General features: G+C 38.1%; 1 protein-coding gene across 1 annotated transcript in view; it reads left to right on the top strand.

The window, feature by feature from the left end:
- The window catches only part of Uggt2 (UDP-glucose glycoprotein glucosyltransferase 2), an 87,135-nt gene that overhangs the window by 4,920 nt on the left and 68,927 nt on the right, over nt 1–13,288 (top strand). Inside the window, exons 3-7 of the mRNA XM_055609925.1 lie at nt 3,464–3,594; nt 4,047–4,159; nt 5,120–5,294; nt 9,878–9,974; nt 11,214–11,286. Coding sequence (XP_055465900.1) covers nt 3,464–3,594; nt 4,047–4,159; nt 5,120–5,294; nt 9,878–9,974; nt 11,214–11,286 — 589 coding nt within the window. The remainder of the gene's footprint in view (nt 1–3,463; nt 3,595–4,046; nt 4,160–5,119; nt 5,295–9,877; nt 9,975–11,213; nt 11,287–13,288) is intronic.

The raw sequence follows: 13,288 nt of genomic DNA, 5'->3' as shown, positions 1-13,288 counted from the left end.
TAGGTTATCGCCATGCATGGTACTTGGTTGGAGTATCAGTCTCAGGAAAGACCCCTGTGCTCAGATTTTTTGGTTCTGTTGCTCTCCTTGTGGAGCTCCTGTCCTTTCCAGATCTTACTGTTCCTCACTTTCATAAGATTCCCTGCAATCTCCTCAAAGGTGGGCCATAAGTCTCAGCATCTGCTTTGATAGCCTGCAGGGCAGAGCCTTTCAGAGGCCCTCTGTGGCAGGCTCCTAACTTGTTTCCTGTTTTCGTCTTCTTTTGATGCCCATACTCTTTGCATTTTGGGATGGAAATTGAGCATTTTAGCCAGAGTCCTCCCTCTTGATTAAATCGTTTCTTTAGGTGTACAGATTGTAGTAGGTTTATCCTATATTATATGTCTATATGAGTGAGTATATACCGTGTGTGTCTTTCTTCTTCTGGGATAGCTCACTCAGGATGATCTTTTCCAGTTCCCACCATTTACCTGCAAATTTCATGATTTCCTTGCTTTTTATTGCTGAGTAATATTCCATTGTGTAGATATACCACAATTTCTGTGTCCATTATTCAGTTGAGGGGCATCTGGGTTGTTTCCAGCTTCTGGCTCCTACAAATAAAGCTGCTACAAACATGGTTGAGTAAATGTCCTTGTTGTGTACTTGAGCCTCTTTTGGATATATGCCTAGGAGTGGTATGGCTGGATCTTGAGGAAGCGCTATTCCTAGTTGTTTGAGAAAGCGCCAGATTGATTTCCAGAGTGGCTGTACAAGTTTACATTCCCACCAGCAGTGGAGGAGGGTTCCCCTTTCTCCACAACTCTCCAGCATGTGTTGTCACTTGAGTTTTTCATCTTGGCCATTCTGATGGGTGTCAGGTGAAATCTCAGGGTCATTTTCATTTGCATTTCCCTGATGGCTAATGACATTGAGCATTTCTATAAGTGTTTCTCTGCCATTCGATATTCCTCTACTGAGAATTGTGATGACTTTTGACCCACTAAATCTTTACATGATGCCAAGCATGTAGGCATAGAAAATAGGTATAAAACCAAAGAATGAAATGTTTAATAATAAATCATTAGGAAATTGATTTCAAAACCAATTAGGCATACAGACAATTTTACCATTTATTAAAGATGAAAACTAATTTAAATTGAAGCTGATGAAATGAGTGTGCTTATTTGTCTAACATACAATCTATAGATATGTGATTTGTTATTTACATGCCTGAGAATGATAGTAAGAAGATGCTAAGTTTGGAGCTGGGAAAATAACTCAGTTAGTAAAGCAACTTGAGTTTGATCCCAGAATCCATTTGGAAAAAAAAAAAGTGTGATGGTGTGCCCCATGCTTGTAATGTCAAAGACAGGAGGGTCCTAGGGCTTGGGCTGGCTAGCCAGCCTGGTCTACTTAATGAGTGCAAGGCCAGGGAGAGAGCTTGCCTCCGAAATGAAGGTGGAAGGTAACTGAGGAATGTTTGAGCCTGCTGTATTTGCCATGTTTACATGTGTGTGCACATGTGGCCATGCACACACAGACATACAAACATACTGTATTCTGTAATTAAGCCACTACATTTCTTTTGTTGTTGTTTTGTTTTTATGAAACAGGGTTTCTCTGTGTAGCCATGGCTGTCCTGGATGTGCTTTGTAGACCAAGCTGGCCTTGAACTCACAGAGAGCTACCTGCCTCTGCTTCCCTAAGTGCTGGGATCACAGGCGTGCACCACTGTGCCTAGCTACCATTACATTTCTCTAAGTGAGTAAAGTGTATGTTAAAAATACTTCAGTTCATAGCAATCAGTAGTCTAGAATCTGCTGACTCTTTCAGGAAGCATTTGTTGGCATTGCCTGGCATAATAGAATTCCCAGAGCAAGGTATAGATTACTCTAGGTTAAAGTATGTGCATTGAATGGAGATAACCTAGAACCCCTGCTCAGATGTAGCCCATGGCAGCTCAGTATCCAAGTGGGTACCCTAGTAATAGGAACAGAGACTGTCTCTGACATGAACTCAGTGGCTGGCTCTTTGACCTCCCCATCCCCCATGGGAGGAGCAGCCTTACCAGGTCACAGAGGAAGGCAATGCAGCCAGTCCTGATGAGACCTGATAGGCTAGGTGGAAGGGGAGGAGGACCTCCCCTATCAGTAGACTTAGAGAGGGGGAGGGAGGAGATGAGGGAGGGGAGGTGGGATTGGGAGGGAATGAGGGAGGAGCTACAGCTGGGATACAAAGTAAATAAACTGTAATTAATATATGAAAAATAAAAAATAATAAAAATAAAAAATTTAAAAAAATTTAATAAGTATGTGCATTGAGGAAATGAGGTAACTTAAATCTTTGAGTACATTAAAGCATCAAGAGAATGAATCAATAGCTGACTATATTGGCCAAAAATAAGTGTATGGTTTATTAAGTTCCAAGAAACAAATCTTGAGTGAAATACAAGGGGAAGATGAAGAGAAAATTAAAAAGGCAAAATAATGACCAGCCATTTATTTGACAAGCATAAATTTAATTGTTTTAACAGCATAAAGTATCCTAAGCATTCTAATTCATAGTAGAGGTGATTTTTGATAGTTATAAAGTATAGACATTTACAATCTATTTTTAGAAGTTTTATTTTTGGTGATTTTGTACCTGTATGTAATGAATTTTAGTTATTTTCACTCCCTATGCCCTCACTCATTTCCTCACCCCGCTTCTCCCTCTGAAACCTTTCTCTCCTGAAAGTCCCCTCCTACTTTCAGAGCTCTCTCTCATATGTAACCCACTCATGTGTAGTGTTGCTTCCATGACCGTGGGTGGGAGGCTGTTTACTACAACATGGATGTAGGGAGAGACACAGGGATATAAACATTTTTACCTGCTTATTTCTGTTAGCATCCCTGGGCTGTCTTCAGCTTTATACTGCTGTTCTCTTCTGTCTCCTACCCCCAAAATTAAATGTTTTTATCCCAAAGATTGTTAGAGAGTTTAAAACTGAATTCAAAGAGCCAGCCTTCTGTTTCGTAGCTCACATCAGCTCAGAGAAAAGGGAGCAGTATCTCAGCTCCATCTCCAGACAGGAGTGACACGTCATCATGAAAGGCAGGTTTGAATTGTGATTTCTGGACTATTGTTGACATGCTGATTACACTTGGCTCACTGTGCCAGACTTGGTGCTTTTATCTTACTAGTGGCATCATGCTTGCGGTCCTTTTCAGCTGCACACTGAGCCTGTATGTAACTCATCTGTGTAGTGACCCACATGTTGACACAGAGTAAAGTGCATCTTCCCAAGAGATTTTAAGGGCAAGGTTATTGTAATCTTTCTTGCATTGATTGCTCAGAAAACACCGAAACAGACAAAATAATGGTTTTTTTAGCAGCTGACCCAAGCTTAATATATGATGATTTGCCATTAATTCAATAGCTCTGTATGTGGGATATGCCAGTACACTGACTGTAAAATGCTGACATCTTTTTCTTTTTGTAGAATCAGATCATTCTTACTACAGCCTAATCCTGAAGAAAGCTGGACAGTTTTTAGACGACATACACATCAATCTCCTAAAGTTTGCGTTCTCAATAAGGGCATACTCTCCAACTATTCAGATGTCCCAACAGGTGAAAATACTCAAGCATTACTTAATGAAAATATGCATGATAATATAGATTGAGCTATTTAAAGTGAGCATCATTGATTCAAAGTGTTGCACAAATGTGTCTTTCATTCCATAACCTGTTGATGATTTTATTACCATTGCTGACATTGATTATAATTGCAAAAATGAAATATTGCCTGTTTGGAGTTAGAAAAGCATGGAGACACATTGTCAGTGAAATTACTTAGAATAAAAATTTTTACAGGATTTCAAAAACAATTGGATGTATATATCTCCTAAGACAAAGTTGGCTTTGCTAAATATTTCTTAAATTCTATTCACAGAAAATATTTTACTTTAATTAGAACAGTGACTTTATAGTAAAAATTCAGTTATTTTAATTAAAGTAACAGTTGAGTTTAGATTATGTTCTAGCGATGAGCTCCTGTAACAGAGTCAACTTTGGGATTGTAGATTGCTGCTGCTGAGCCACCACCAGATGGATGTAATGCATTTGTGGTCATACATCAGAAGTACACCTGTAAAATCAATGAAATTAAAAAGCTGCTGAATAAGGCTGCTTCAAGGTAAAGCAGTATATATAACAGAGAAATGCTTTGTGAGGGAGAAGACTTGGAATAGAATTTTAATATTCTAAGACATTGAACAAAGATATTTGATCCTGTTTCTATTGGTGGCTGCAAGAAGCTTTTTATGTCTTTTAGCCCATCTTAAGGATAAGAAAAACCCATGCTGCAAGTAATTTTGAGGAAACTAGATATGCTTTTAATTGGAAATATGAGGAGTCTGCCATCCCCTGCTTCCTTGCTGTGTTATCAGAGCTGTGTATGTGTTTAAATTCCTGTGTAAGGAAACCTCCGCCAGGCCTAGAGGCCCCAAGCAGAAATCACTTTCCCTGGAATATGAGCATTTCTCTCTTTCACCTGGTCTCACTGCGCTTGACTAACCAGTCTGAGCCCCGGAGACTGAAAAGGTGGTATAAGGAGTAGTAACCAGCTTCACACGCAAAAGCAGAGATTGATGGAAGTTGCAGATGATCCAGCATGTGCCCGGGAAAGAAACTGTCACAGCTGATTACAGCAGTGGTGCCGGTCGAGCTCCAGAACCCTCCTGGCTCCCGACCCTGTCCACCTGTTTTCAAGGACTCATTCATAGTCCTTGGTGTTAAACATTGATTTTTGATGGAGGTGTGCCTTTGCATGGTCTTTTACAGATTTGGAAACTATTTTCAGGGAATATTAACTATAGTGAAAATTATTCTAATTAAATATAAATTTTAATTGACCAAAATCATATTAACAAAATGTTATTTTATTTACAATTCACCTAACCAGAAATTAAAGCATTTCTCAAGTCAATTTTGGATAAACCAATTCCTTCTTTTTCTATTTCTATTTCCCTGTTTCTGTGGTTACTTACATTATGAATCCTTTGGTAGCAGAAAGTATAGAAAGTATCCTGGCATATGTCTCATACGCTTTTTGCCCCTCACTTCTTCTGAAGTCTGTGTTTTGTTTTCATTTCAGGCCCAGGCCTTATCTGTTTAGGAGAGATCATAAGTTCCCCACGGGCAGGGAGAACTTACCAGTGGTCATTCTTTATGCAGAAATTGGTACTAGAGCATTTGCTGAGTTTCACAAAGTGTTGTCTAAGAAATCTCAAAATGGTAAAATTCTGTATGTTCTCCGCCACTACATTAAGGTACATGTTTGTGTTTGTGTTGTTTCTTACTTGTTTGTTTGACAGTATTACTAATTTATCATTTTCTTCCTGAGCCAGACTAAAGGTTTATCAATTTTACTAATCTTTTGTATGGAAGCCCCTCTAGCTTCTTGCTTGTTTCGACTTCTGTGATCTTTCTGTTGTAGCATTCTGTCTCAATGTTTGGGGCTTCTTTCCTTTATCTTCTTTAAAGCTTAGTTTTCTTGGGCACATCTAGCTTTTTTAAGTGACACTTAGGTTGCTGTGTTTAGATCTTATTCTTTGTTACTATTTCTAAGAACTGTTTTAGTTGAACTAAAGCATTTGTAGAACATCCTATTCTAGGAGAAATGCAGACAGAACCTAGGTTGCTCCAGCAATTTCCTCCATGTCCCAGGATGCTACATCCTGAGAGATTGCTGAAGTCATTTTAAGAATGTGGTACAGAGGTTATCAGGAGACTTTTCTATTCCGTTAAGCATATATTACTGAAATGTCTTTTCACTCTCCTCACTATTCTAAATTTTTAATTTTTATTGTATGATTTTAGTTAAATCACTACTATTTACTAGAAATGAGAAACCCTTGTTAAATAATCTTAAATTTTTGGTAAACTAGAATATAGATATTTTAATAGTCTACTGAAGATTAAAATATAAAGCAAAAGCATAGGTCCATTGAATGTGCATATGTTTTCTAAGTATTAGCATACGTAAGTAATTAATTCATGTGCCTCTATGCCAAGTATTATTTACAAAGCAGTAAGAGAAATAGTCCCCTTTGAACCATCTTCCACTGCCGGTGGAAATGTAAACTTGTACAACCACTTTGGAAATCAATCTGGCACATTCTCAGAAAATTAGGAATGGTGCTTCCTCAAGATCCAGCTATACAACTCCTAAGCATATATCCAAAATATGCTCAAGTACACAAGGACATTTGCTTGTGCATAACCCATAAGTATATAATGTTCAATGATTAAAAAAAAAGTGTATCAGTAAAAATATGAAGATAAAAGAGGATCAAACATTCTATATAGCTTATTGTTTTTAAACTAGTAATTCTCAATCCTTTTCCTTTTTTGCCATAAAAATAAATATGTGTTTATCAATAGACATTATGGGAGTGATTCTCTCCTAGGTGGAGCAGACCAGAGGTAAGAGACACATGAAGAGAAAATGGATGTAGGAGATAAAAGAGTATATTTACCTCATGTGTGGAGGATATGCCCATCTGTTGAGGCTGTCTTAAATATTCTTTGGAAACTATAGTAAAAAAATACTCCTATGGGATCATATTAACCATGAGGATGCCTTTGTACCAGTAAATAATAACCTTCTACTTAATGCATGACATCTTGAACAATCACAGAAACAATAATGTAAATTTATCAGCTGAGGTTTTAATGAAAATAGACTTCTTTGTGCTTCCTTTGAACAAATGCCTTTTTTGAGGGGGAAGAAGAGATAGAAATATGAAGGCTTGAAAGGATCCTCACCAACCCTATATCTGACCTAGAGGGCTGATATCCAGAATATATAAAGAACTAAAGAAATTAAAAAGCAACAAATCAATCAATCCAATTAAAAAATGGGGTACAGAGCTAAACAGAATTCTCTGTAGAGGAATATAGAATAGAAGACAAACACTTAAAGAAATGCTTAACGTCCTTAGCCATCAAAGAGATGCAAATCAAAACGACCCTGAGATTTCACCTTACACCATCAGAATAGCTAAGATCAAATACTCAAGTGACAACACATGCTGGAGAGGTTGTGGAGAAAGGGGAACCCTCTCCATTGCTGGTGGGAATGTAAACTTATACAACCACTTTGGAAATCAATCTGGCGCTTTCTCAGACAATCAGGAATAGCGCCACCTTAAGATCCAGCTATATAACTCCTAGGCATATACCCAAAATATGCTCAAGTACACAACAAGGACATTTGCTCAGCCATTTTCATAGCAGCTTTATTCATAATAGCCAGAACCTAGAAACAACCCAGATGTCCATCAATGGAGGAATGATACAGAAATTGTGGTACTTTTACACAACGGAATACTACTCAGCAATTAAAAACAAGGAAATTATGAAATTTGCAGGCAAATGGTGGGATCTAGAAAAGATCATTCTGAGTCAGGTATCCCAGAAGCAGAAAGACACATACGGTATATACTTACTTATAAGTAGATTTTAGACCTATAAGATAGGATAAATATACTAAAAACAAGAAAGAGGACCCAGGATAAGATGATCAATCTTCACTTAGAAAGACAAATGGGATGGACATTGGAAGTAGGAGAAAACAAGTAACAGGACAGGAGCCTACCACAGAGGGCCTCTGAAAGACTCTACCTAGCAGTGTATCAAAGCAGATGCTGAGACTCAAAACCAAACTTTGGGCAGAGTGCAGGGAATCATATGAAAGAAGGGGGAGTTAGTATGACCTGGAGAAGACAAGAGCTCCACAAGGACCAAATATATCTGGGCACAGGGGTCTTTTCTGAGACTATTTCTCCAACCAAGGACCATGTATGGAGATAACCTAGAACCCCTGCACACATGTAGCCCATGGCAGCTCAGTATCCAAGTGGGTACCCTCGTAAGGGGAACAGGGACTGTCTCTGACATGAACGCAATGCCTGGCTCTTTGACCTCCCCACACAACCCCTGAGGAAGGAGTAGCCTTGCTAGGCCATAGAGGAGGACATTGCATCCAGTCCTGAAGAGACCTGATAAGCTACGGTCAGATGGAAGGGGAGGAGGACCTCCCCTATCAGTGGACTTAGAGGGGCAGGGAGGAGATGAGGGAGGGAGGGTGGTATCGGGAGGGAATGAAGGAGGGGGCTACAGCTGGGATACAAAGTAAATAAACTGTAACTAATATAAAAAATAAAAAATTTAATTTAAAAAACAAAAGAAATATGAAGGCTTGTCTTAGCCCTTTTGGCTAAGAGCTTCAGGTTACAAATCCAAGCTTATTAAACTACAATTCTGTTTTTATTTTAATACATTTCAAAAATAGAAACTATATACAAATTTAATAAACACTTTCCTTTTATGATCCAGGCACCAATAACTTTAGTATTGATAATAGAAATTGGTTATGTGGATTACATTTCCTTTATCAACTCTGACAAGATATGTGGCCTTTAAACTTCAGTTTTCCAGTCTACCAGCTACAACTTGGTTTTGGAGTAGCCACATGATATTGAAAACTCTTTAGAATACCTCAACTTTTTATATTAGTGTAGTTATCAATAACTTAGTTTCTTCATGCTCTCATTACACTCCGAGCAGCAGTTTTAAGTATGTATCCAAAGGTTATTTATACATGCTCTGATTTGGACCTAAGAGCTCAAGAGAGAGGCATTCTCCTGATACACTTCATTTTAAGGCTTAAGAAAATCATTAGAGGAGTAGAGGGTAATGTGTCATTATGGTTCTCCTTCCCTCCAGTATCTGGCCTTCCACATTCCTCTGTCACATGCAGAATTACCAAACTGTCCCTGTACAAACTTGTGTTAAGAAAAGATATATAGTTGCTACCAAGAATTTGGTGCATTCAAGTAATTACAACTAGCTTCTTAACTCTTAGAATAAAAAAGAAATCATGATGGTTGCAGCACAGCCGATAAGAATTTTAGGTTGGAACATGAAGGGAACTTAGACATCTTTCTAAAAATCATGTGTTTTTATCTGTGTTGCCTCCTGCAAAATGAAACGCGATTTGCCTTGCTCACTGGAGTCATCTCTAGAGATACATTTTAAATTTTATATTTGTCCCTTCCTAGAAGGAGGAAAAGTAGCTACTAAAATCTGATAATATAAATATTTCAGATAGCTCAGATAGACACTCATTAATTTGCAACATTTGGAATATTTTAGTCATTGAGACACCTGAAAAAAGTTCTTACGAGGTTTCCAGGGCACTAAGCATTGAGTGTTTTATTGTCTATCTCTCTCTGTACTTTTCATTATTTACTTTTGCGCTCTCTGATTGTCCTGGATCCAGTTGCCTAACACATAAGAAGCAAGTCTTGTGGAAGTGAATGGAAGAAATGCAATTCTATTTCAACTTTACTGTATTGGACCCTCTGTTAACTCATTGTAGATTTGAAGAGAAAAATCTCTTTTTCCAATTAAAAAATACTGAAGAGTCATATCTAAGTTTCTAGTGAAGGAAGATGTCCTTGAGAAAACTCTGGTTCTTTGATATAGATGTAGAGAGTTTAAGTATTCCCCCAAAATAATAGTTCACATAAGTGTTCCCCAAATAATAATAATAATAATAATAATAATAATAATAATAATAATAATAATAATAATAATTCACGGTGGTTACAAGCTCTTTGTGTTGGGCAGGGGACTCTAGCCTGGTGCTAGAGTACTTTCCTAGCACCTACAAGGCACTGGGCTGAAGACTCAGCACCTGACAACACACAGGCACACACACACGCACATGCATGCAAGCTTCCACTATTGGTAATCTGCTATTATATCCTAATATGTCATGCTACTAAATTTAAAGCAACATGCTTAACTAAATGTTTCCTTTTTTAAAATAAATGTATTTGAACAGAAACCAAGCTCAAGGAAAATGTACTTATCTGGCTATGGTGTGGAGCTAGCAATTAAGGACACAGAATACAAGGCGTTGGATGATATCCAAATTAAAAGTAAGATATTTACTGTTTGAATAAGGCTTTTCTGTCCTTTTACATTGTTATTCATGTTTACAGTGTATTTGGTCACCCCTCCCGCGCCTCCCCGTCCAGTTCTGCCTACCCTTCTCCTAGCACATCTTCCTCTTTTTTTGTTTTTATAACCCGTTTAGTCTGTCTATTAGTGCCTACCATATGCACGTGGGTGTGATGTCATCCACTGGGGTATGACAGCCAAATTGCCAATGGCCCTTCCAAAAGAAAAGTGACCTCCCTCAGCAAGCCACCCACCACCAATAGCTCTCAGCTAGGGTGAGACACGCTGGAATACTTGAGCAGCTTCGTCTGTGCAGGCGACTACAGGCTTCAGGGGCTCAATGTGTGGCCCTCTGCAGGAATATCATCCACTTACAGTGCCATACTCTTAAAGAAACCAACCCCCTTTCCCAGCAGCTGTCATTCGCCAATATCTCCTCAGCCAGGCGATATACAGTTCCTATCTCTCAAAGTTCTATTTGTTTGCTTTTTTTTCTTTTCTAGCCCATGTATTTCTGTGCCTCCACTTAGAAAAGTTTTGTTCACTGTATTAAAGTTGTCCATTTGTCTTTCTCTTTTCTCACCAACTATGGTTTTTATAACTAGTGTCTTTATCCTGATATCTATCCCATCAGAAATCATAGCATATAGCAAATATTATGCAGTGATTGAATTCAGCAAATACACAGCTAGCACATGACTGCATTTCTGCTTATAGTCTGAGACCCAGAGCTTCAGCAGAGTGAGAAGACGGAGCAGACCGGCTGAGTCGCAACACACTGATAAAGAACATCACAGCCTTCCCCTCCTCGACTTCCACATCCCTTGATAGGAGAAGGGGATGAGTGTTACATATTATACCAGCATTTTTTGTGTTATCTTTCTAAAGATGCATGACCATCTTTCAAGATTGCTTGAATTGTTCAAAAACTCACATTTACTAGGCTATGGATCTACCACCAGACCTGAAAACATAAACTAGGATTTGCTGTGGGTCCCATTTATTCTCATTTTGGTTTATAAAATAGAGTTGCTATGTCATTTATAGGACATTCATTGTGATTATGCAGTGTTTAACAATCTAAACCCATTTTTAAATGAGGATTATAGTACATACATGCACATATGTCAACCTTCAGGAAAGAAATGTAAAAATTGAATTTTTAATTGACATTTCTGTTTTTCACCAGCTGACAGATACTTATTTTTTTAATGTAGCTACTACTGATACTTCTTTAGAAAATGAGACTGAAGCAGATGAAGTTCAAGGATTTCTTTTCGGGAAACTGAAGTGAGTCTGAATAGAAATGAAATTGGTTTTATTATGCACTTTTTTGAAAGTATTTAATTTGATATGCTATGTTGGCACAGGCTCTTTTTATATATACAAACCGTCTTCTATAGAGTTTCTATTATTTGAATGAAATACCACGGCAGAAAGTAACTTGGGGAGGAAATGGTTTATTTGGCTTATGCTTCCATATCACTGTTCATCGCTGAAGGAAGGCAGGACAGGAACTGAAGCAGTGAAGAAACCTGGAGGCAGGAGCTGATGCAGAGGCCATCAGCCATCACGGAGGGCGCTGTTTACTGGCTTGCTTCTCCTGGCTTGCTCAGCCTGACTGTAGAGAGCTCAGGCCCGCCCGCCCAGGGATGGCTCCACCCACAGCGTGCTGAGCCCTCCCACATGAGCCACTGAGTGAGAAAATGCCCTATATCTGGATTTTATGGAGATATTGTCTTAATTTGATGCTCCCTCACTTCAGATGACTCTAGCTTGTTTCAAGTTGACATAAAACCAGCACGGCTATATACACACCGTTATCTTTATTAAAGAACTCACAGACAGCTAGTGTCAAAAAGCTAGAGAAAGCAAAGATGAAAAACACAGACATTTGAAATAATCAAGAATTCCACAACTGGGGGATGCCTGTCACTGCTTTGACATGTGTTTCCACCCTCCCTGCACAGGTGGCTGGAGTGAGATAACTGCCTGAGGAGGGCAGCGTTTGCACAGTGTTTGCACCTTTTCCAGTGTGCTGCGGGAGAACTGTCACTGCATGGGACACTCTCCCTCAGAGTGCCCGAGAGGGTTTCTGTGGACCCGTCATGTGCAGCTTCGCTTTTTCTTGGCACAACTTTCAAGGGAAAATGTCAAGTCAAAACATTTATGCTTCCTGATTTTGATCCATATTTGTAAATTTTCCTCCTAAAATTTAGTAGCACAACCACACTTGCATGTGAGTGTATATGTTTCCTAAAACTGTGCTAACAACATAATGTTTTTTAAGTTTTTAATGAGTGAAATGATTTTTTTCTTTACGGTTATTTCACTGACTGAAGCACTTTGTAGTTTGAATTCAAGAACAGTAAGCTATTGGCAGTTTGTTGCAAGCTTTAGCTTCCTTTTCTATATTTATTGGATTTTGAGTTTCTACTCCAGCTAACTGCTTATTCCTGACCTTTGCTTTTTGTGTTACTATATTTTTTGCCAGTTGTTGAAACATTTTCCATATATTGAATTCCATATATTGAAATATAAAATAAAGTTTATTTTCTTATTAATCTTTAAAATTAAATTATATTAATTTACGGTTGTGTCTATCTAAATTGGCAGTTTGAATTTCTGTGTTTCTGTGAACCAAATATTCTATTCATCTCTTCTCTGGTCCACGTGAACAAAAGCAGTGAAGGAGGGACATGTCTTATGCTAACAGCCGTGTTGTATGTTTTGGGTATTCATGATTTTAGAATCAGAAATAGAATAATTGGGTGGTTTTGTCTTTCTTTAAAATAAATATCTGAAATAGAAGTTTATTCTATATCAGACAAAACCTTCCTTTTCCCTTTGTTTCATATGTTCAGTGATTCTTGGTGTTTCACTGTTATACACTGGTTTGTATAATATATATATATATATATATATATATATATATATATATATATATATATATAAATGTTAGCCTAAAACAAAGACTTCTGTTAAACAAGAAGGGGTACTATGGCATGATTTTCTGAGCAGTACAGGAAAGATAACGCTTATACAGTATGCGTAGGAAAATGCCATTTGACTGCGTTAATGTTTGACCCTCTAAAAGATATCCTCATGTATTTAACATTGGACAAAGTTACCTTTTGAGCTTTTTATGTAAGTAGGAGGTGAAACTACAAAGAAACAACACACTCTAAGCTACGAAACAAGAGTCTGTTTGGCCTTTGGCTAGGACCAAGTGAGGGTTGCTATGGGAAGCATTGTCTTTAGTTGTGAAATTGTTTCTGTTTTAAAATATAGG

The sequence above is a fragment of the Psammomys obesus genome, unplaced genomic scaffold, assembly GCF_907164565.1.
Source record: "Psammomys obesus unplaced genomic scaffold, mPsaObe1.curated_primary_1811, whole genome shotgun sequence".
NCBI classification, from domain to species: Eukaryota; Metazoa; Chordata; class Mammalia; order Rodentia; family Muridae; genus Psammomys; species Psammomys obesus.
This window is presented reverse-complemented; position numbering and strand designations above follow the sequence as displayed.